The sequence below is a fragment of the Sphaerodactylus townsendi genome, linkage group LG07 (assembly GCF_021028975.2).
Source record: "Sphaerodactylus townsendi isolate TG3544 linkage group LG07, MPM_Stown_v2.3, whole genome shotgun sequence".
Classification (NCBI taxonomy): Eukaryota; Metazoa; Chordata; class Lepidosauria; order Squamata; family Sphaerodactylidae; genus Sphaerodactylus; species Sphaerodactylus townsendi.
In genome coordinates this window covers 13469844-13492086 of record NC_059431.1, presented here as the reverse complement: position 1 = coordinate 13492086, position 22243 = coordinate 13469844, and the positions used below count along the sequence as shown (strand labels likewise).

At 47.4% G+C, this 22243-nt stretch overlaps 1 protein-coding gene across 1 annotated transcript in view; it reads right to left on the bottom strand.

Moving 5' to 3' along the window:
* Nucleotides 1-281: 281 nt before the first annotated feature.
* Nucleotides 282-22243, bottom strand: part of SMAD4 (SMAD family member 4) — a 40242-nt gene continuing 18280 nt past the window's right edge. Inside the window, exons 4-12 of the mRNA XM_048503347.1 lie at nt 19521-19550; nt 17520-17735; nt 14165-14284; nt 13917-14030; nt 12396-12446; nt 11895-12078; nt 7981-8149; nt 4892-5030; nt 282-1886 (exon numbers count right to left, since the gene is read on the bottom strand). Coding sequence (XP_048359304.1) covers nt 1675-1886; nt 4892-5030; nt 7981-8149; nt 11895-12078; nt 12396-12446; nt 13917-14030; nt 14165-14284; nt 17520-17735; nt 19521-19550 — 1235 coding nt within the window. The 3' untranslated portion in view covers nt 282-1674. The remainder of the gene's footprint in view (nt 1887-4891; nt 5031-7980; nt 8150-11894; nt 12079-12395; nt 12447-13916; nt 14031-14164; nt 14285-17519; nt 17736-19520; nt 19551-22243) is intronic.

Sequence of the window (22243 nt, the reverse complement as noted above, 5' to 3'; positions counted from 1 at the left end):
GATTTTCACTGTGCGACTTAAGGTAGGCGGTGGCAGCCATTTTGTGGCTGGCTCCGCTGTGGCCGCTGCATCCACCACACTGTGCCAGATTTCCAAAAGTGCCCACCTGTTCAAAAAGGTTGGGGACCCCTGCATGAGAGAACATGAAAGTTAGCAGGAAGCTGGACGAGAACTCCCCGCTGCTTCCTGGGCGGTTTCCGGACTTGCAACTCCAGATAAAGGGATTCCAGGGGACCGAGAATATTGAAGAAAACCCCAGAGCATTAAAATCTTGAGCCGCGTTTCGAGAATTTTACTGGCAAGTTTTATTAACTAGAGAAAGCGTAATATTGCGCCTGTTGTACAGCCGATACATGTGCAACTTCTACTTGAAATTCTCTATACAAAGTCAAATGCAAATCGATAGAAGACCGTTGATGGCGTAAGAGCTTAAAATAACCACAAGGTATAAAAAACAAATTTGCCATCTTGCCCTGAGTAGAAACACTGAATACGCTAGGAAATCTGGACTCTCAGCGATGCAACCGAAACATTAAGCATGATTTCCAGGACGCAAGGTGGCATTCCATGTTCAGTAATGCACACGCATACACACTCTCACTCTCTCTCTCACTCATGCTCTCTCAACTGCTCTCAGCTGCGCTGAAAATCAGTTGGGAACAGTGACGCAAAGACACTTCTGTTATTAAACATTCGTTTTGTAATTTAACGGGAAAGCCTCCCCCATGTTGGATTTAAACGGAGTGCCAGATTGGAGGCCCATGCCTTTTAGTGTTTTGTTTTTTTTAAAAAAAGAGCACGTGTCCCTAAATATTTTACACAGCAGAACCTCCCATGGGATCTGCACCCCAGCACCAAGCTGTCCCTTTAGAATAAATCAACATGACTTTGCTTATGGGAGGTGGATTCAACCAGGGGCAGGCAGAATATCTGGACCAGGGGTCTGCAACCCGCGGCTCTCCAGATGTTCATGAACTACAATTCCCATCAGCCCCTGCCAGCATGGCCAATTGGGGGACCGAGAATATTGAAGAAAACCCCAGATCATTAAAATCTTGACCCGCATTTCGAGAATTTTACTGGCAAGTTTTATTAACTAGAGAAAGCGTAATATTGCGCCTGTCGTACAGCCGATACATGTGCAACTTCTACTTGAAATTCTCTATTCAAAGTCAAATGCAAATTGATAGAAGACCGTTGATGGCCATGCTGGCAGGGGCTGCCAATTGGCCATGCTGGCAGGGGCTGATGGGATTTGTAGTCCATGAACATCTGGAGAGCCGCAAGTTGCAGACCCCTGATCTGGACAAAGTGAGGGTCCAACTCTAAGCCTTCCCAGCATTCAACTGGACATCGGGCTTGTGGTGAAGTCCATCCAGTTGGGACCATGACCATGCAAACGTGTCTGTCCCCCCCACGCACACACACACAAAATATGTGGCCTCCCCTCAAGTACATCGCAAAGGGGAGAACTGGTTCCAATTGACTGTAAGTTCAGGCACTTTCTGCTGAGTGCAAGGTGGCAAAGACATCTTTCTCTTTAAAACCTGGTTAAGAGATTAAGCAGAACGGAAGTGAAATATGCCTTCCGGTTTATCAACAAAATCGTATTTTACAACCCCTTCCCCCCGCTCCCCCACCCCACCCCACCCCACCCTCGTCAGCCTGGCCCTCTCAATCTAAAGGCTGTGGGTCCGCAATGGGCATGGTGTGCAGGACTTCATCCAGGAGCTGGAGGGCGCGGTGCAGGTGGATCTCGATCCAGCACGGCGTCTCCTTGATGCTCTGCCTCGGATAATCGGGGCCCCAGCCCTTGACAAAACTCATCCTGAGGATGCACAAGCGCCGGAGGTCGTCCACACCGATCCCAGCAGCTGCTGACAAACCTAGAAGAGAAGACACAGACTTCATTATCTATTCCGCTCTCAAATGAAAGGAGGTCCTCAAGAGCCTGCACCGAGGCTATTTTGGGGCCTCGAGCCCTTTTACCAAGAGCCAGCGGTTCACGATGCTTCTAGTCTTCTGCAAAGATGTTTAACGAACACTCTTGGCACTCCGTTCAATGCTTAGCTCCCTGTGTGTATTTATGTACAGCCTACTTTTCTCACTGATGCTTAATGCAGACAATGCTGCTTAAAAGTATCAGTCATGGTAATTTCTTTTACAAGTGACAGAACTTTCTAAGTAATGTATACTGCTATATAGTCTTCCTGTCTGCGCTTTGAATGTACTCTTGATTTGTATTTCAAAAATGTCTGGCAATGCTCTAGAACCTATTTTTAAATGCCAAATAAAGCTTGTTGTTGTTGTTGTTGTATCAGTCATGGTATGTTAAAAACAGCGCAGAAAATGGGACTGCAAAAGAAGAGACCAACTGCAGTAAGAGCAAGATAATACAACCACGTAGGACAGGCCACAATCCTGTTTTCTTGGAACTGCTTCCAGAAGAACCTCTGGCAGACGGTCTTCCAGAAACCAGATTTTAGTCACAGGCTCCAGCAATGCTTATCAATCCTGTTCCGCTGGGCAAATATTTTTCTTCAAAGCAACTTCCAGCTAGAAAACGTAATAGTGTCAAAACAGCAGGAGAGACAGCCGCTTTGTTTGATCTGCCGCAGCCGGCTTCCTACTTCAAAACATTTGGAGTGTGCTTGAAGAACTGCCGCACCCCCGAAATGCTGGCAAGCGGGGGGTTCTCCACATGCCAAACTTCACAGTAAGGGCACGCCTTGTTGAAGGGAGACCACTCTTGCAGACAAAACAACGACATCGATACGTAACAGCTCACTTGGCAAAAACGCTTCGGAGGGGTCAGAACTGTGTGCCCTGGCTTGCAAGAGGCCAGGAAAACAGGAATCAAGAGGTATGGCTTGAAGTGAGTTTTCTAACCGAGGTCTGGCGTGATCCCCCAAACAACCAGAGCTATGGGCATGGATCGATTTCCAAAGACTAATGATCAGCCGGAAAGTGAAAGTACACAATCATGCCTAACACCCTGGTTTGCCTATACTAGTGGTGGCGAACCTATGGCACGGGTGCCAGAGGTGGCACTCAGAGCCCTCTCTGTGTGCACACGTGCACTACAGGAGTTTCGCCATGTGGGGGGGGCAGAAAAGTCGCCCCTTACTAATAACACACAATAACATTTCTCCAGGCTGGCCTGGGCCGCTGGGCACAACGTGTAGGTAACCCTGTTAAGTGCTGTTAAACCCCACTGATTTTCATGGGAAGAACTAAAGCGCAATCCTTTACCTGGGAGTAAGCTTGGTTGCTGGCAATGGGGCTTGTTTCTGAGTAAACCCTCCTAGGGTCATGATTCACCCATTCAAAGCATTGCACAGTTGCTTCGAAGCAAAGCCACCGACTACCACCAAGCTTACTCCTAACGAACGCCTCGCTGCCAACCGTTTTTTCTAAACTAAAACCTCGGTATTCAGGTTAAACTGCCATGTTGGCACTTTGAGATAAATAAGTGGGTTTTGGGTTGCAGTTTGGGCACTCAGTCTCGAAAAGGTTCACCATCACTGGCCTATACGTATGGAAGTTGAAACCATGGTTTGCCGCGATGTCAATAAACCATGGGTAGGCAAGTCCTGGCATGTATGCTGTCAGCAGTGCAGTCGATCGTTCTTACTTATTTACTTCTATGCTCCACTTTTCTTCCCCAATGGGACTCAAAGCGGCTTACATCCCACCCCCTTTCTTCCTTTTTATGCTCACAATAACCCTGGGAAGTATGTTGGGCTGGGCACCTGCAGCTGGCCCAAGATCACTCAGGGAGCTTCCCTGGCAGAGTGGAACTCCTAGATCCCAGTGCAATACTGTAAACGAGGAGTCCCCAGCATGGAGCTTGTGGGTTTCACGGTACCCACCCACCCCTTTCCTGGGTCCCTCCAAATGTTTTTAAGAAGTGGGAGGGGCCAGGTAGGGCTTCTGCCCAGTAAAGCTTCTGAATGGCTACTGGAGGCTGAATTGGCTGTGCACAAATGTTGCTTTGGCAGCAGCTCCCAATAATCTTCACTCTGTGATTGCAGTAAAGCTACGGCTATTGTTTAGGGGCTGGCTCCGCCTCCTCCAGCAGCCATTTTGTGGCTGCGCCCACACTGCTGTGTCAGAATTCTACAGGCGCCCGCAGAAAAAGGTTGGAAACCCCTGCTCTAAACATGACACCACGATGGCCCAGTTCTCCAACTGATTGATTGATTGATTGATTGATTAAATTTGTTAAACCGCCCATCCCCAAAGGGCTCTGGGCGGTGTACAGTAGCCTGAGGACCACATTGCATCCAACAGGCCAAGAACAACATGACAACAATACATTAAGTTAAATTAAAACAATGTACAAAATCCATAAAAAACCATAACAACATAGACCATAGCAGCATTAGACAAAATGACAACAGTGCAAAAGAAAGAATCATAAAGCCTGGCGCCCGATCCCAAAGCCGGGAGGGGATGTTATTTGATGTTATATTGGGCGTGCTAATGATGGAACAGCACACCGTACAGGGGCATCCTGAAGGGGGAACCTGCGGCCGGCTTACCGAGGCCCTGGCAGCCATGCTGAGGTCACAAGCACAAGGGGAGGAAAAAGGCAGGGCGTACTGTCATCAGCAACTCCAGGTCCAGCACCGCTGCCAGCTGAGTCCTGAGATGCTGGGACTTGGCAAGCTCCAAACCTGTCTGGCCCAGTGACAACCGTCAACTCTTCCCACACCCGACACCCACCTGCCAGCTTTTGCACAGGAAGGCAGCCCTTGGGCCAGCCTACCCTTGCCACAAAGTAACACGGCGTGTCTCACTGAATTTCATTTTTCCCCTCCCAGGAGGTTTAAAAAACAACAACGATACAGCGGAGAAAGGCAGACGACTGATTCTAGGCACTACTTACTGATCGCGGGAGCGATTCCCCCTACAGACCCCGGCCCAGGGATGTTTCCTGCCACTGCAGCAGCCTGAGCCGCTGCGGCGGCCTGCGCTGTGGCTGCCTGCTGCTGCATCTGGCGATGACACTGGCGTAAATCAAAGACCTTCGAAGACACAGAGAGAGAGAGGTTGTTATTACAGGACTGAGAAGCCAAACAGGATCGAACAAACAAAAACAAACAAAAACACTGATTGAGTCAGTTCATCTCATACTTTTTTCTGCTGTTTTTCTTAGCATTATTGTCTTTTCCAGGGACTCGTCTTCTCATGAAAAGCCTCAGTTTAGGCATTTTAGCAACTAGGGTAAGTTCAGGCTTGATTTGATCTAGATGTTGGATATTGCCTGTAGCCTCTTTACTAGGCTCCATTGGCCCACAGCAGCCTTGGATCTTCTGGGATTCTTCAAAAGCAGCAGCACCCTTCTCAACCCTAAGAAGTCTCCAAGTGGCTTACAATCTCCTTCTCTTCCTCTCCCCACAACAGACACCCTGTAAAGAAGGTAGGGCTGAGAGAGTTTGGAGAGAACTGTGATTAGCCCATGGTCACTCTGCAGACTTAATGTAGAATAGGGAAACAGACCCAGTTCTCCAGATGAGACTCCGCTGCCATGTGGAGTGGGAAAACCAACCTGGTTTGATTTATACAAGGCCACTGGAAAAGACAATAATGCTAGGAAAAGCTAAAGGCAGCAGTTAACAGATTGACTCTGATCAATCCATCTTGAATCCACTAATTCAGTGGTTCTCAACCTGGGGGTCGGGACTGTTTTGGGGGGTCGAACGACCCTTTCACAGGGGTCGCCTAAGACTCTCTGCATCAGTGTTCTCCATCTGTACAATAGATAAATGTTAGGGTTGGGGGTCACCACAACATGAGGAACTGTATTAAAGGGTCGCGGAATTAGGAAGGTTGAGAACCGCTGCACTAATTCAAGCAATAGGAATGTTTTTAATGAGCCAGATTTGGGCAAGTCCTTGTATATACACACACACACTCTTACAGGTCTTATAGCCAAAGGTTCTGAGCGCCCAAAAATGTGCCCCATGACCCCATCTGGATGCACTCAGAAGGAATGGAATCATATGTCCCTACCTGATATGGGGTCCAAAAAACTCAGCTTGGAGAACTGATATGGGAAGTAGAAGAGTAAGCAATTTGGGGGGGGGGGGGGGCTCTCACATACATATCCTGGAATCATCAACCAAGTTTTGACTGTAACAAAAATTACCAGTTTCAGATCTTAATAGCTGGACATCATCTGAAAATAATTCAACATGATCCTAGCTGCCTCAGAGACTAGGACACAGAGTAATGGATTCAAGGTGCAGGAAAAGAGATTCCACCTAAATATTAGGAAAAACTTCCTCACAGTAAGGGCTGTTCACTGCCTCGGAGAGTGGGGGAGTCTCCTTTGGATGTTTTTAACCAGAGGCTGGATGCGCATATGTCGGGAGTGCTTTGACTGTGTGTTCCTGCATGGCAGGGGGTTGGACCTGATGGCCCTTGGGGTCTCCTCCAACTCTATGATTCTATTGATTGTAATACTGAAAGGCAAAGGCTGCTACAGACAACAGCAGATAATATGAGTTTATGAAAGGGCAGGCAGCTCTGAAAGCGAAATTTTGGGGAACAAATTCAAGTGTTTGTGCCGATCTCTGAAAAAGCAGGACTGTTTTGAAAATATGAAACAGTCTCTTAACAGAGACTGTTGAGAAAACTCAGCAATGAAGGAATAAGAGGGGAAGTCCTCCTATGGATTAAAAACTGGTTGAGGAACAGGAAACAAAGGGTGGGTATAAATGGGAAGTTCTCACAATGGAGAGATGTAGGGAGTGGGGTCCCCCAAGGATCCGTTTTGGGACCAGTGCTCTTTAACTTATTCATAAATGACCTGGAAGTAGGGGTGGGTAGTGTGGTGGCTAAGTTTGCAGATGATACCAAATTATGTAGAGGTGGTAAGAACCACAAAGGATTGCAAAGAGCTCCAAGTGGACCTTGATAAATTAGGTGAGTGGGCTAAGAAATGGCAAATGCAGTTCAATGTAGCTAAATGTAAAGTGATGCACATAGGGGCAAAAAATCCAAACTTCACATACACGCTACAGGGGTCAGTGCTATCAGTCACAGACCAGGAAAGGGATTTGGGCGTCTTAGTTGATAGTTCCATGGGAATGTCAACTCAATGCATGGCAGCTGTGAAAAAGGCAAACTCTATGCTGGGGATAATTAGGAAAGGAGTTGATAATAAAACTGCAAGGATTGTCATGCCCTTATATAAAGCAGTGGTGCGACCGCACTTGGAGTACTGTGTTCAGTTCTGGTCGCCACATTTCAAAAAGGATATCGAAGAGATAGAAAAAGTGCAGAGAAGGGCAACGAGGATGATTGAAGGATTGGAGCACCTTCCTTATGAGGAGAGGCTGCAGCGTTTGGGACTCTTTAGTTTGGAGAGGACACGTCTGAGGGGGGATATGATTGAAGTCTATAAAATTATGCATGGGGTAGAAAATGTTGACAGAGAGAAATTTTTCTCTCTTTCTCACAATACTAGAACCAGGGGGCATTCATTGAAAATGCTGGGGGGAAGAATTAGGACTAATAAAAGGAAACACTTCTTCACGCAACGTGTGATTGGTGTTTGGAATATGCTGCCACAGGAGGTGGTGATGGCCACTAACCTGGATAACTTTAAAAAGGGCTTGGACAGATTTATGGAGGAGAAGTCAATCTATGGCTACCAATCTTGATCCTCCTTGATCTCAGATTGCAAATGCCTTAGCAGACCAGGTGCTCAGGAGCAGCAGCAGCAGCAGAAGGCCATTGCTTTCACCTCCTGCATGTGAGCTCCCAAAGGCACCTGGTGGGCCACTGCGAGTAGCAGAATGCTGGACTAGATGGACTCTGGTCTGATCCAGCAGGCTAGTTCTTATGTTCTTATGTTCTTATGAGCCACACCATTGATGCAAGTTCACTGTGTCACCTGTACGTCTGCCATGTGTGCTTTAACCCCCAGCTGATCTTCAGTGCACGATGCTCTGCAGAGCTGCCACCTACCTTTATGTATGCGCTCGGATAAATTTTGTGAACCGCATCTCCCGGGGCACGTCCCGCTTCTCGATCCAAGTAGTAACTCTGGACAAAGACCGCGTGGTCGCTGAGGCACCGAACCCAGACGTCCCCTTCACCTTTGCATTCCAGTTGCACACCTTTACCTATATGCAACCTGCAAGAGACAGAGCGCCGCAATGTACTCTAGATGGACAAAAACAAATCCTCACAAAAGCGTGCATGACGTGATCACGGATGAATTGAAGGAACGTTCAGAAGGCGTGCCAGTCATTCTCCTATTTAATCCTTGGTTTGTATCGGACGTTTTAGGACTGAGGTGGATTTTATGACAGTTATGAAATTCCTTTGTGTAGGCATTTGGCTAGATGCAGCATTAAACTTAAAGAAACTGTGAGAAGGCTGTAGCTTGACAGCGCTTTCCAGCACCACTATAACACGCAAGAATTCTCATATCTTCAGGTCATCTAAATAGGGCGTTGCTGGCAGACATCTCGATCAGAGTAAATAAGGGTGAGGCAACTGACAGCGTTCCTGAACTTAGCCAAACACTTCCTAGCACCAGTGACTCCTTCACTGGACACAGCACTACTAGGAGTGTGAAATCGCTCCTTGGAAAAGCAACTAATCTGTAGTGTCAGACCCATGATGCTCAAATACAGAAGTCTTATCAAGAAGAAGAAGAGGAGTTTGGATTTATATCCCCCCTTTCTCTCCTGTAGGAGACTCAAAGGGGCTTACAATCTCCTTGCCCTTCCCCCCTCACAACACACACCCTGTGAGGTAGGTGGGGCTGAGAGAGCTCCGAGAAGCTGTGACTAGCCCAAGGTCACCCAGCTGGCATGTGTGGGAGTGTACAGGCTAATCTGAATTCCCCAGATAAGTCTCCACAGCTCAGGCGGCAGAGCAGGGAATCAAACCCGGTTCCTCCAGATTAGATACACGAGCTCTTAACCTCCTACGCCACTGCTGCTCCTTTTATCAAGTGATGAATGTGCATGTGAAGCCGGTGTGGTGTTGGACTAGCAGCTTGAAGACCAAGCTACGCGGGCCTTCCCTTGCGGATGATCCGGAAACTGAAACTGGTCCAGAATGCAGCGGCACAACTACTGGTGGGTGGTTCATTCAGAGAGCATATCACCCCCGTGCTGCGCTGTCTGCACTGGCTCCCAGTTGAATTCCAGGCCACCTTCAAGGTGTTGGTGCTAACCTTTAAGGCCCTTCGCGGCTTGGGTCCCTCACACCTTCGTGACCGTCTCACCCCATATGTCCCGAGTAGGCCTCTGCAATCAGCAGAGGCCAATCTACTGGTGGTCCCTGGCCCCTCCATGGTGCAGCTGGCCTCTACCCAGGCCAGGGTTTTTAGAACCCTGGCCCCTGCCTGGTGGAACACTCTTCCATCTGAGGTGCAGGCCCTGCGGGATCTTGGAGAGTTCCGCAGGGCCTGCAAAACGGTTTTGTTCCACCAGGCCTTTGGTGAGGCCGGCCATAGGTTCCACCTCCAGGATGCCCCTATACGGCGTGCTGTTCCATCATTAGCACGCCCGATATAACATCAAATAACGTCCCCTCCCGGCTTTGGGATCGGGCGCTAGGCTTTATGCTTCTTGCTTTTGCACTATTGTCATTTTGTCTAATGCTGCTATGGTCTATGTTGTTATGGTTTTTTATGGATTTTGTACATTGTTTTAATTTAACTTAATTTATTGTTGTCATGTTGTTCTTGGCCTGTTGGATGCAATGTGGTCCTCGGGCTACTGTACACCGCCCAGAGCCCTTCGGAGGTGGGTGGTTTAACAAATCTAATAAATAAATAAATAAATCCCCGGTCGTTATGTGGAACCTTGCTGGGTGACCATGGGCCAGTCTCAGCCTAACCCACCTTGCAGGATGTTGTGAAGATAAAACAGAGGAGAGGAGAATGAAATAAGTCAATTTGGGCCCCCATTAGGGAGAAAGGTGGGGTTATCAACAAATTAAATAAATATGAATCAGCTGTGAATTAAAAAAATGTGAAAATGTTTACTTTAAGTTTTGAAGCAGATGTTACTACACTTATTTTGATCCAAAGTCACTGCCCAGGTATCATGAGGACTAGTTTCACCGATGAAACAAACAATGAGAAACTATCTACTTCAGCATCCAAATGCTTCAGAGCTTTAGATTCAACTGGAAGGGGGGGGGGAGTTACTTGGTATTCATTCAGTCCTGTCTAATTTGTATTCCTTTGTTAACAGGGAATCAAGCTCCAATGCACAGTCCCTAAAGTCCTTTCTCCGCTTCCAGCGTGAGGTAGTGGTTAAGAGCAGGTGAACTCTTATCAGGAAACTGGGTTTGATTCCTCACTCTGCCACTTGAGCTGTGGAGGCTTATCTGGTGAACTAGATTAGCTTGTGCACTCCAACACATACCAGCTGGGTGACCTTGGACTAGTCACAGTTCTTTGGAGCTCTCTCAGCCCCACCTACCTCACAGGGTGTTTGTTGTGAGGGGGGAAGGGAAAGGAGTTTGTAAGCCCCTTTGAGTCTCCTTACAGGAGAAAGAAGGGATAAAAATCCAACTCTTCCACTCCACAATATCAAGTGTTCAGAGACTAACTGTAAAAACAAACTTTTGCTTTTATTCTGTGGTGCTGAGGCACTCTGACTCACTGACTTTCAGCCTCTACGCAGCACTTCCACGGCAATAAAAGCTTTTATCCCCACACAGCAACACTTCATGAGATCAGCAGCTACCGACATTTAATTGCTTAGAAACTGCCTCGCCAATCAAATAGGAATTATTTGGGGGATAAAACTCTGTGAAACCCATGGCAGCAGTTCCAATCCCCTACACCCCCGGAGAACATTACGGTCTTTGACAGGTAGACTCTGGGAAATCCCTGGCCCACAAGCCATCTGGTTGTGCACGACCAGGATAAAACTCAGTGAACTCCATGGCAGCGGTTTCACGCCCCAGGTACGTTATTGCACGATGGCTACAGTCACCCTGACAGCAATGGCTGAATGAAACAGGTCCCGGTAACATAACTCCTGCTCATAACTATCAGCACCTTTTAGCAGATACTCCAGGTACACGCTACCTTACAGAACACCTTCTCTTCCAGAGACAGATCACAATGGGTAGCTGTGTTAGTCTGTCAGTGGCAATAGAGGACCCAAGAAGCCCTCTCAAGGCAGCCACCTCACCCCACTGTGGGCTTGCCAGTCCAGCCACCCCCTCCCTACTGCCGTTCTGGGGCCAGCCAAAGCAGCCCCAGGCCTAGCCTGACCAAGTCACATTTATGCCATGTTGTAACAAATCAGTTCAACAGTTGTGCCCTACAGACTACTTATAAATCAGCTGCCACTCATGGGCCCTTTGCACCACCACAGTGCTTCCAGCATTTTTAATGGAAAGGCACTTATGTGTTTAAATACAGAGCTATAAACACACCCACCAGAAGCTAAATTCTTGGGTTACTAATGGCTATAACACCGTGGTGGCGAACCTTTGGCCCTCCAGATGTTATGGACTACAATTCCCATCAGCCCCTGCCAGCACGGGCAATTGGCCATGCTAGCAGGGGCTGATGGGAATTGTAGTCCATAACATCTGGAGTGCCAAAGGTTTGCCATCACTGCTATAACACAACTCAGGTGAGCATGCCAGCCAAGCCAGGAAGGCTGCTGCAGATATAAATTGTAGAAAAGAAAAATTAACCGTAGGCATTGTCGAAGACTTTCACGGACAGAATCAACTGGCTGTTGTGGGTTTTCCGCGCCGAGTGCGGAGTGCACCAGGCTACGGACACACAGCTCAGCAAACCCGCTACAGCCAGAAGCTACCATCCTTCCCAGCTGTTAAAACCACATGTGGCCAAAAAGCTGGGGGAGGCTTCCCTTCCCAGAGCCCACGCCTACCTTGCCCTTTCAATGGCTTCCGTTCTGTGCACGTTGGAGAGCTGGCCGAGGCAAAAGCGGTCCCCTCCTGAAGGGTCCACGTATCCATCGACAGTAACAATTGGGCAGCTCGAAGGGACTTTGAACGTCTCGCCGACTTGCACATCCATCTCGAAGTAGGCGATCGAACACCAGTATTCCGGGGCTGAGCACGTAGAGAAGGGAGAATGCGGGAGAGAGAGAATTAACCAGCGAAGAGAGTTGTAAGATCACCAGCGCTAAAGACAAGCGGCAGCGGGAGAGAGAGCAGGGGACTGCTTGTGAGATCGGAGCAACTCCGGCTTCGGCTGAGTCTGCCCATCGCGTGCCCCTGGAAACAGTAAGGCTGTTCAGCTTCATCTTTCCTTCCCCTCCCCCCAATTTTCTTGGCATTTGAGTTAAGAGACTCTGAAGCATGAACAAGCAGCATTCAACGCACTGTTAATGCAGGTAAGCACAACTGGTTTGGTAACAGGCACTTACCCGGGTGATTGGATATAGGAGGCTGGAATGCAAGTTCATTATGAACTGGCCCTTAAAGAAGAAAAAAGGTACAGATCATGCTATTATCCGCCACCACTGCATTCTTGAAAACTGAGTGCCACTGAGAAACACTGCAGAATGCGCTGTTGGTTGAGGATGCTTCCTTGTGCTCCCCTCTCCCTCCCTAGCAGCCCTTCTGGAACCTGGGAAAGTTCACTCCTGGGCTTGTGAGACCCATGTGCCGCCAGCATTGTGGGGCTGAGGGGGATACAGGAAGAGACCAGAACTGTTCCCTTCTTGCCTTCCTTCTCTCAGCAGAGCTGCTTTGACAAAAGAGGTGGGAAGGGTTGTTTTATCCTCCTTCCCAATACAAGACCCCCTAACACAGGTATATGGGTTCCCTGGAATAAGCTTTTCCCAGGATCTGGGAGGCATTCACAAGACAGCCACGACCCTCGGAACCTTCAGCTGAAAAGCCGTGGGATCCAAGCCTCGGCTGGACCTCCCAACTTCTCTTCTGTAGGCAGAAGGTTCTGCGCACGAGAGAAAAGGTGCGGTCTTCAGAAGAAAGGATCTGCCCCTTCAAATGTAAAAGTTTCCATGAACAGGCACTGTGACGGACAGAGCAGTCTTTAAAGATAAACTGAGCACTGAGGTATTGGGAGTAAACCCGTGTTCCCAGGCAGAAGGGGCTTCCAGGATAACATTCTAACAATGAACCTCCTTCAAAGGTCACTGTTGCTACAGGAGACCCGCAGCACCATAAGAAGAACAAAGACGCAGGCAGGGCTTTGCTCACACCAACATGGTATGGTGGTTAAGAGAAGTGGACACTAACCCGGAGAACCAGGTCTGTTTCTCCACTCCTTCACATGAAGCCTGCTGGGTGACCTTGGGCCAGTCACAGTTCTCTCAGAACTCTCTCAGTTCCCCCACCCACCCCCCACCTCACAAGGTACCTGTTGTGGGGACAGGAAGAGAAGGAGTTTGTAAGCTGCTTGAGACTCTTTTTTAAATGAACTGACTCTATTGAATATAAATCAGTTACCAAAAAACACACAATAAAATGAAAATTATTGTATAAATCTGCACTTACCCTTAATGGGTAAGTCTGTCTCAAGAGGTACATTTTTATAGTCACTTAATTTTGTACTTTGCTGATTATAGAGTATATAAGATTAATAAAGGAGAGCTTGAGTCTGTTTATGGGTTGAGTAAAGCAGGCTATAAATCCAAATCCAAACTCCATCCCCCCCCCCTTTACACTTATAACCCAACCTACCCTCCTTCTCCCAAGAAGCTCAGAGCGGCATCCATGAGGCTGTTCCACCCACCTTTGTGTAGGTCAGGCTGAGAGCAACTACCCCAAGGCCCCCAAAGGAATTTTTTGCCCGGTACCCAAAGCGGCAATTTCCTTACTCTATCTCCAAAACTCAACCAGCTACACCACTCTGGCTCTTCCACAGCCATACTATCAGAGAACAGAAGCGTCCATCCAATCAGCAGTGCAGATATGCTTACAGTAATGTCCAGGGTGGGGCATGGGCGGGTGATGCTGAAGATGTCCGTTCTGATGATGAGGTATGGTGGGGGCATAGGCTGCGGTTCGACTCCCCGTCCAGGTTGTGGTACTATCTGGGAGGGAAAAGCCAGGAGGGAGGTCTGAACAATTTGTTTCATGGGTATGTCCCCCATTTCACTTACCCCTGTGCAGAAAGAGCATGAAAGCAAAACACTGATCCTAGGTAGGAACAGGCAAGTTCGCTTACTGTGGTGGTAAGTGGCCGGTTGAGCTGCGAAGCCGTTCTGTTGCGTTCCTGGCTGAGGTCCAGCCGCAATTTGTAGGAGTCCATCACTGTGGCCACCTGGCAGCATACTGGGGGGCTGACCTGGCAAGTGCAGACATTTCTCAATTATTTTAAAACTGCTTGAAGAAGAGTTCCATTGCTGGGGGGCGAGGGGTGGTAAGGAAGTGTCTGGGAGGGATTCTGGAAGAGGACGGCTATAATTTCAGAGCAGCTCTGGCTCCTGCAGAAAGCTCCAGAGCACGCAGAAAACTCCACAGTGGAGGTGTCGAACTGGCCAGATTGGGAGCGAAGGGGGAGGTTGCCTCAGCTGGCTTGCAGACCTGATAAACCCAATCAAGGCAGCCATTCCAACCTGCTTCAGGCTCCCCAGTCTAGGCGCACGGGGGCACACACAAGCGCATCTGCACACACTGTTCTGGAGCCGACCGAGGTAGTCACCACCTCCACCCTCCAGCCCCAGCCTAAGTCACGAGTATGTCATATTTTGGCCCTTGCAACAAATAAGTTGGGCAAGACCTTTATCTGCCAGAAACTTGGAGAACCAGAGCCGCTCGGAAGCAACACTGAGCTAGACGGACCGACAGTCTGACCTAGTATAAGGCTCCTTCACTGCAAATCCTAATTAGTGGAGGAAAATGTGGTGGCATCAACAAGCTTCATCACTAACATGGCTGCTCAATGGTTAGAAAACGTACACCCCGGGCCTTCTTTTGCACGCTCAGAAGCAACCCTTCTACAGGAGAGGGGGCAAACTGGGGCAAAGGAAGTCACAGTCCACCGCTCTACAAAGTTTGTTTCTTCACAGGCTCAGTAAATTGTTCACTGTGCCAACCCTTACTTTTAGGTAGCCTCACACCACAACCCTGTCGCAGGAGAACGATCTATTTTCTTTCTGGGCTGCTTATTTTGGAATCTTCGACCAGAGCAGATCTTGTTTGCTGACTCGTCTTTTGATTTTGTGGACCAAGGATAATGTTTTGCCTGGCATCATTTTTCTGAGAGATGGCAAAGACTTGTTTTCTTGCCTTGGGTAGCCTACCAGGATAGCCTGAAAAATCTTAGCTTTACTTCTCCTTTATTCAAGTCTGTCGAAGGTGCTATTCAGTGAACAGCCTTGGCCAACTTGCATGCAGGGGTAATAATCCAATGAGGGAGCTCGAGATCGCTGCAAAGAATTAAGCCCTCCTCGCAATCACCGAACCACTGAAGCGCCAGCCCTCTTTCTGCAGATAACTATGCACTCCTGCTTCCAATATCCTCTGTACCATCATGAGGGTCAAAACTGGCTGGGAAATGGAAGCAGAAATTCTCTGGGTGGCAAACTGCATGCACCACTCACGCTGGACTTCACACTGGCACAAGCAAATCTGCAGCTTTGTGGAAAACACACGATCCTGAGTGCCAGAAGTTATTTGGGGAAAAAATTAGGCCACTTCTCTCCCAAGGCCTGATGAAGGGCAGTTAACAAAGTAAAAACAGCATAACAAGAAAATGGAACAAGGGAAAAAAATCACCACATGGTCAGCCTAAAAGCAGCATAAAGCAAGCTGGCGAAGAACATAAAGCAGAAGGCATAAAACAGCTGCGGGCGAGTGGTGGTCCATAAAAACAACTACTAAAAATGGGATAATACTGCAATTAAAAGTCTGGGTAAGGATAGACTTTTTAGCATACTGTCTAGTGACACTACAGCAGTCACCATCGCTGTAAAAGCCTGATCTCTGGACTCCACCTGCCTCATCCCCTGGAGCCAGGGGCACAGAAAGCAGGACTTAGGAAGAGAATCAAAAATGACAGGGAGAACAACAGGGGAGAAGGTGGTTATTTAGGCATTTCACTGAACTTGCAGGCAAAAACGGACTTTGCTGCACAGGGGTAATCCAACTTCTGCCTCCAGACCTACAACATCCTTGCGGTCAGGATTTGATTTCCCGCTCCTCCCCAGGAGTGGGGGACTCTAAATCGGGTTCCATTCCCTGCTCCTCCGCATGCAGCCTGCTGGCTGACCCTGGACCAGTCGCAGTTCTCTCAGAACTCTCTCAGCCCTGCCTCCCTCACAAGAAGCCTGTTGTGGGGAGGGAAAAGTGATTCTGCTTTGGGACTCCTCTCAGTGAAGAAAAGCGGGATATCAAAAACATATCTTCTTCCTCCTCATCAGCGTAATTACTCAAGCCAAGGGGATGCCTCACAGTTAAAGAACTCGCCAACTTCCTCCGCTAATTAAGCTGCAGTGAAGTTAATAATGAAACGCAATAAAATAATGAAACCCTCCTAGTTATATGCCGCCAAACCACTTTGGGTATCGTGTCTATAGTCAATAACGCTGTGAACATGAAACAAAAACTAAATGTGTTTTGTTGGTGTGCCAGGGAACTGAAACAACAGTTGTGCTTATTTCAGACAGTTCTCTCGGAATATAGCGTACAGTTCTGGGCACCACAACTCAAGAAGGAAACTGGCAAGCTGGAACAGGTCCAAAGGAAAGCAACAAAATGGTAAAGGTCTGGAGTCCATGCCCTTTGAGGAGAGACTTAGGGAGCTGGATACGTTTATGACTATAGACAGTAAACAATCAAAGGGAACAAAGGCCAGGCTATTTCTATTCAGATGTTCTCATCTATTGACCTTGCTATCTTCATTGTTACTCACATGCTAATGGGTGAATCCCACTCAACACATGTAAATCTAGCTTGCTAATTGCACCCTTTACTTGTTAACAGACAATGGTTCTTTCCCCCACTCTGGACACTCCAACAGGTCTATATACTCCACTTGCTTTCCTACTTCCAGATCCTCTGAAGATGCCAGCCACAGATGCAGGCGAAACATCAGGAGAGAATGCTGCTAGAACACGGCAACACAGCCCGGAAACCACACAGCACCCCAGTGATTCCGGCCATGAAAGCCTTCGACAATACATCGGATATGATTAGTTTGGTGAAGAGAAGCTTAAGAGGTAACATGATAGCCATGTTTGGATATTTGAAGGGATGTCATGTGGTGAGGGAGCAAGCTTGTTTTCTGCTGCTCCAGAGGCTAGGACCAGGAGTAATGGGTTCAAGGTGAAGGGAAAGAGGTTCCACCTAAACATCAGGAAAAGCTTCCTGGCAGCAAGGGCTGTTCAACAGCCCTTTTGTTGTACTACCTCGGAGTGCGGTGGAGTCTCCTTCTTTGGAGGTTTTTAAAGAGAGGCTGGATGGCAGAAGTGCTTTGACTGTGTGTTCCTGTATGGCAGGGGGTTGGACTTGGGGGCCCTAGTGGTCTCGTACATCTCTATGATTCTTACTTGTGGAATGTACATCTCTATGATTCTTACTTGTGGAAGCGACGGGAATGTTGGGGAAACTGGAGGCGCTGGGAGTGCTGGGCTCAGAAGGAGCCAACATGGCCGGGGTGCTGTACGTGTCCGTGGATGCCCGGTTTCCCGGCGGGTGCTGGATCGTCTGAACCGAATGGCCTTCAGCAGCTGATAGCGATGACTGCCCTTCAAACTCATGAACATATTCATCTTTTACCAACATGCTGGAGGGGGCTGTGAAGGAATAAAAAGTTGCCAGTTAGAGGGACGAGAAGATTACAGGAGGGAATCCGCTCTCAGCCGCCCTACTGAAAGGGAACTTGTCAAGGGGAATTAACCTTTCTACTCCACGAGGGACAGAAGAAGAAGCCACAGTTTTAATTTGCAACGAGATCAGCTCAGGATAAGTGAGTCATAGGAATCCCCTCTAATTGGAAAAGCATTCTGCACTGAAGCGAGCTGCCGACCGAGATCTTGTGAAGGAGGCAGAACTAACAGCCAGAGATGCTTTATAGGCAGGTTAACCTGCTCATTTCGACAAGTCATTTCCAAAATCCAACAGTACAATTTCACTGCCGCACAAATTCAGGCCTGTTATGTTGGAGCCCGTGATTAAGTATTACAGTGGCCCTCCAAAATACATGCCTCTGGCCCACCTGGAACATCAGGGTTTTTCAACTGACCATTCTTAAGAACATAAGAATGAGCCATCTAGTCCAGCACTCTGCTACTCGCAGGGGGCCACCAGGTGCCTTTGGGAGCTCACATGCAGGATGTGAAAGCAGGGGCCTGCTGCTGCTGCTGCTGCTCCCGAGCACCTGGTCTGCTAAGGCATTTGCAATCTCAGATCAAGGAGGATCAAGATTGGTAGCCATAGATCAACTTCTCCTCCATCAATCTGCCCAAGCCCTTTTTAAAGCTATCCAGGTTAGTGACCATCACCACCTCCTGTGGCAGCATATTCCAAACACCAATCACATGTTGTGTGAAAAAATGTTTCCTTTTATTAGTCCTAATTGTTCCCCCCAGCATTTTCAATGTGTGCCCCCTGGTTCTTGCTGAAACAATTCACTGGTTTGTGGAGAAAGTTTTTCCGTCAGCTCTTGCCTCCTCAGGTACTGAGGACCTCAAATGCAACAGGTAAAGGGTTTGAAATAGACCACTAGTTCTGAGAAAATCTAGGATCAGCAAGTCTGTGTGAGCTATGAGCTTTCACTAGCAGCCTCCCTGTCCCCCTTTCTAGATTTCTTTTACTTCCTATTTATTATTAATGTTATGTTTGTTTACTTTTTTTAATTCTGCTAATCTTTCTTCCTTTCATGTAACTTTTGTTGGTTAAAAAAAATCAGAAAAAATTTCCACTGAAGGAAAACTGGGACACTTCTGGAGTCGGTGGTGCAATAAACAGCAGCACTACCCATCAGCAGAAATAGTGGGGCCAACTCAAACAAGAATGAGACCCGCCCCACAAGCTGAAGGCAGGTATCTCCATATATCGTGCCCAGTCTTATACCAGAAATGGCTGCTTATTTTTAATGCATCTGTGGTTATCTTTCTCAAAAGCAGTGATGCTGAAATTCTCAAAGAAGTTGCAAAGTTTCTTTTACAGGTATTTGCACATTCCTCAAAAGAGATATAACCACGGGCCTTTTAACACACATTTATACTTTTAATGTTGTAAACTATGCTTTTATCCATTTTTAATATATAATATTTTATAGAAGATTTCATTTTCATTATCTTCTGATAATTTATTTTACTTTTGTCAATTTACTGCCACCTCTTACTAAAGGCTTCTGGTTTGATCATAAATAACTTTTAATTCATGCCTAATGAAGGCTATTGTATTGCATTGCATTGTATTGTATCGTATCGTATACAGAAGTCATGGTTCTCTTCTGGTTGATGGGAGCTGCAAATGCAGCTCTCCACGATCCACAGTGGGAGTACCCTTGCTTTAAACTGAAGTTTCAGGAGCCTTAAGAGACAAATTGGGACAAACCATATCATGCAGCTTACCAGAACTCTGCAGGGTCAGTCCTGAAAGATCTTTAAAGAAGAAAAGAGAAAAAAGTAATTAGCCCAGTTTTAAAATAAGTCATTCAAAATCTATAAACCAAAAGATAGAGGATAAGTAACCACAGCTCCAATTCACGCATCTGTAAAGCACAATTAAATTGTACCATTAAATCCCTATTCAGTACATTTTTACACTAAAATGGAGAACAGCCTCCTGCAAACTCCCCGTGCCACCCCGGGGTGCTATTCAAGGATAAATATCCTTCACATCCATCAATGAAGAAACAAATTAGCACAGGATTCCTTCAGGCCAAACAAGAGACCAACTTTCCTGCCCCTTCCAAGAGACACCTCTTAGAATTCACACTCAGTTGCCATCCCGCAGGATGGTCCCAGGGCTGCTGGTCCACCCATTACTCCCAGAGATAGCCTTGTAAGTCTCAATGAGTCTCAACTGAGGCAGTCTGCTATTAAGACAGGCAGGGGTGTTTCCTGGTAGGCAAACCTGGGCCACACCCACACCTAGCCTAGGAATGTGCCAAGAGCTAAACCAGCAGCAGCAACATTGAGAGCTGGGGAGGGGAGGGGCTGGAGACAAACAGAAAAGAAAATTTCCTGTCCACAGGAAAGCAAAGCAGAGGAGGAGAGGCTGTCAGTTTGGACAGCTGAGGCCACCGTAACAGTAATCACCGGTGGTCCGTGTTCCAAGACTGTATACACAAAATGTAATTACACTGAAAGCAGATAGAAGTGCAAAAGCTGTGTAACTCAAAACATAAAGTCAATATTTAAATGTAGATTCTCTGGTCTTATGTTCAAATGGTTTGCAGTATTATGGAAGTATGTATTAGTACAACACCAGTACATCAAACATTCCTTCATATATAGTCAGAGGTAGTCAGCATCCAGATAAATGCCTGATCTCATCAGAACTTCAAGGCTCAGGGCAGATATTCAGCTCTTACAAATCTCCTTTGAAGAGAGAACAGCTTCCGTCCCAACCCTCAAAGAAGAAGAGTTTGGATTTATATCCCCCTTTTTCTCCTGTAAGAAGGCTCAAAGGGACTTACAATCTCCTTTCGCTCTCCCACCTCCAACAACAAAAACCCTGTGAGGTGGGTGGGGCTGAAAGAGCTCTGAAGAACTGTAAACTAGCCCAAGGTCATCCAGGTGGCATGTGTTGGAGGGCACAGACTAATCTAGTTCCCCAGATAAGCCTCTACATCTCAAGTGGCAGAGCGGGGAACCAAACCCAGTTCTCCAGATTAGAGTGCACCTGCTCTTAACCACTACACCACTGCTGCTCCAAAGGGGAGAATGTCTCATTTAATCATCCTGGACTGTGCTCTGCTGTAGCATCTCTAGACAACCAGACAATGTGTTCTCTTTCGAAGAACACATGTGTTCTCTCATTTCAAATGTGGATTTATGTCTGTATGACTATATATGAAGGATTAATTTATGTGCCTATGTTGCACTAATATATACTTGAAAAATACTGCAAAGCATCCGAACATATCATAAAACCAGAGAGCCAACGTTTAAATGCTGACTTTGTGTTTTGAGTTACGCAGCTTTCGCACTGCTAGCCGCTTTCAGTGTAACGATGTTTAGAGTATTCAGTCTTGGACAGGTGAGGTGCAAGCTCTCCCATAAGGATCCTGGCAACTGCAGCAGCATTACCAGCACACCTCACACCCAGGGAGCCTGCGACTGCAGAAGTCAGAATGAGTTTCTGGGCATGGTGCGCTGCTACCCAGGCAAAAAGGCACATGGGAAGGGACAAATTCTGGCCAGGCTAGAAGAGAGCATCTTCTCCCTCCTTGTCCCCATCTGTTTGCCTTTATTTTGTTGAGTCACTTCCATCTGCAACTGTCTTCTAGCACACACTACACGTTCTGTTCTTAGAATCCAAGGGCCACCACTGGCATTTTTAAGTGATTTTAAAATGCCGTGAGCATGGCAGTCTGAGACACTCTTCTCATCTCCCCATGCCTTATCAAGTGCCAAAACAGCTGCAAAACTGCCCACTCCATGCCACCTATAGCTGTTTCAGCACTTGAAAAGGCGCTGGGGGAGAATAAGTGAGCTATGCTGCAGGTAAAAATCACTTTGAAACAGCAGCGGTGTCCTCATGGCAACCACAAGGAATCCATCACGTCTGGCTTGACCCCAAATTTCTGACGACACAAAGCCACTGGCAGAAGATCAGCTCTGGGGGGGAAAACGTGCCGTGTAAAACTTTGCCAAAACAGCTTCTCTTGCTCCCTGCAGGACAAAGACAGAGTCAAAGAAACTAGAAAACCCACCATCTTCGGTGCAAAACTACTGGGGTCTTGACTGTGATGCTCTTTAAAACGCCACCCAAAGAGGGAGACATTCTTTACTTATGTGGTGTATGCAGCTGACGGGTCATCTGACTGTTTTTCTCAGGAGGGTTGGGTCCTATGCCTGGGGAAGTAATCTGGAAGCCTTCCACTACACCTCTACTGCACAGTCAGGAAAAGATCAGTGTTGTTGTAACAGCCCCGACTGTTGTTTTGTCAGTCGTCTTTAATACTGATGTTTCTTTTTGGGAAGTAAGCAAACCAAATCACTTAAGTGACACATATAGAGCAACCCGTGTTTGCTGTAGATCTATCCACTACAGAGAAAACTCCCAGACATAGCACGAAGAGGTAAAGAGAAGCTGCTGTCAATGTCACTGAAACACAAACTGAAAT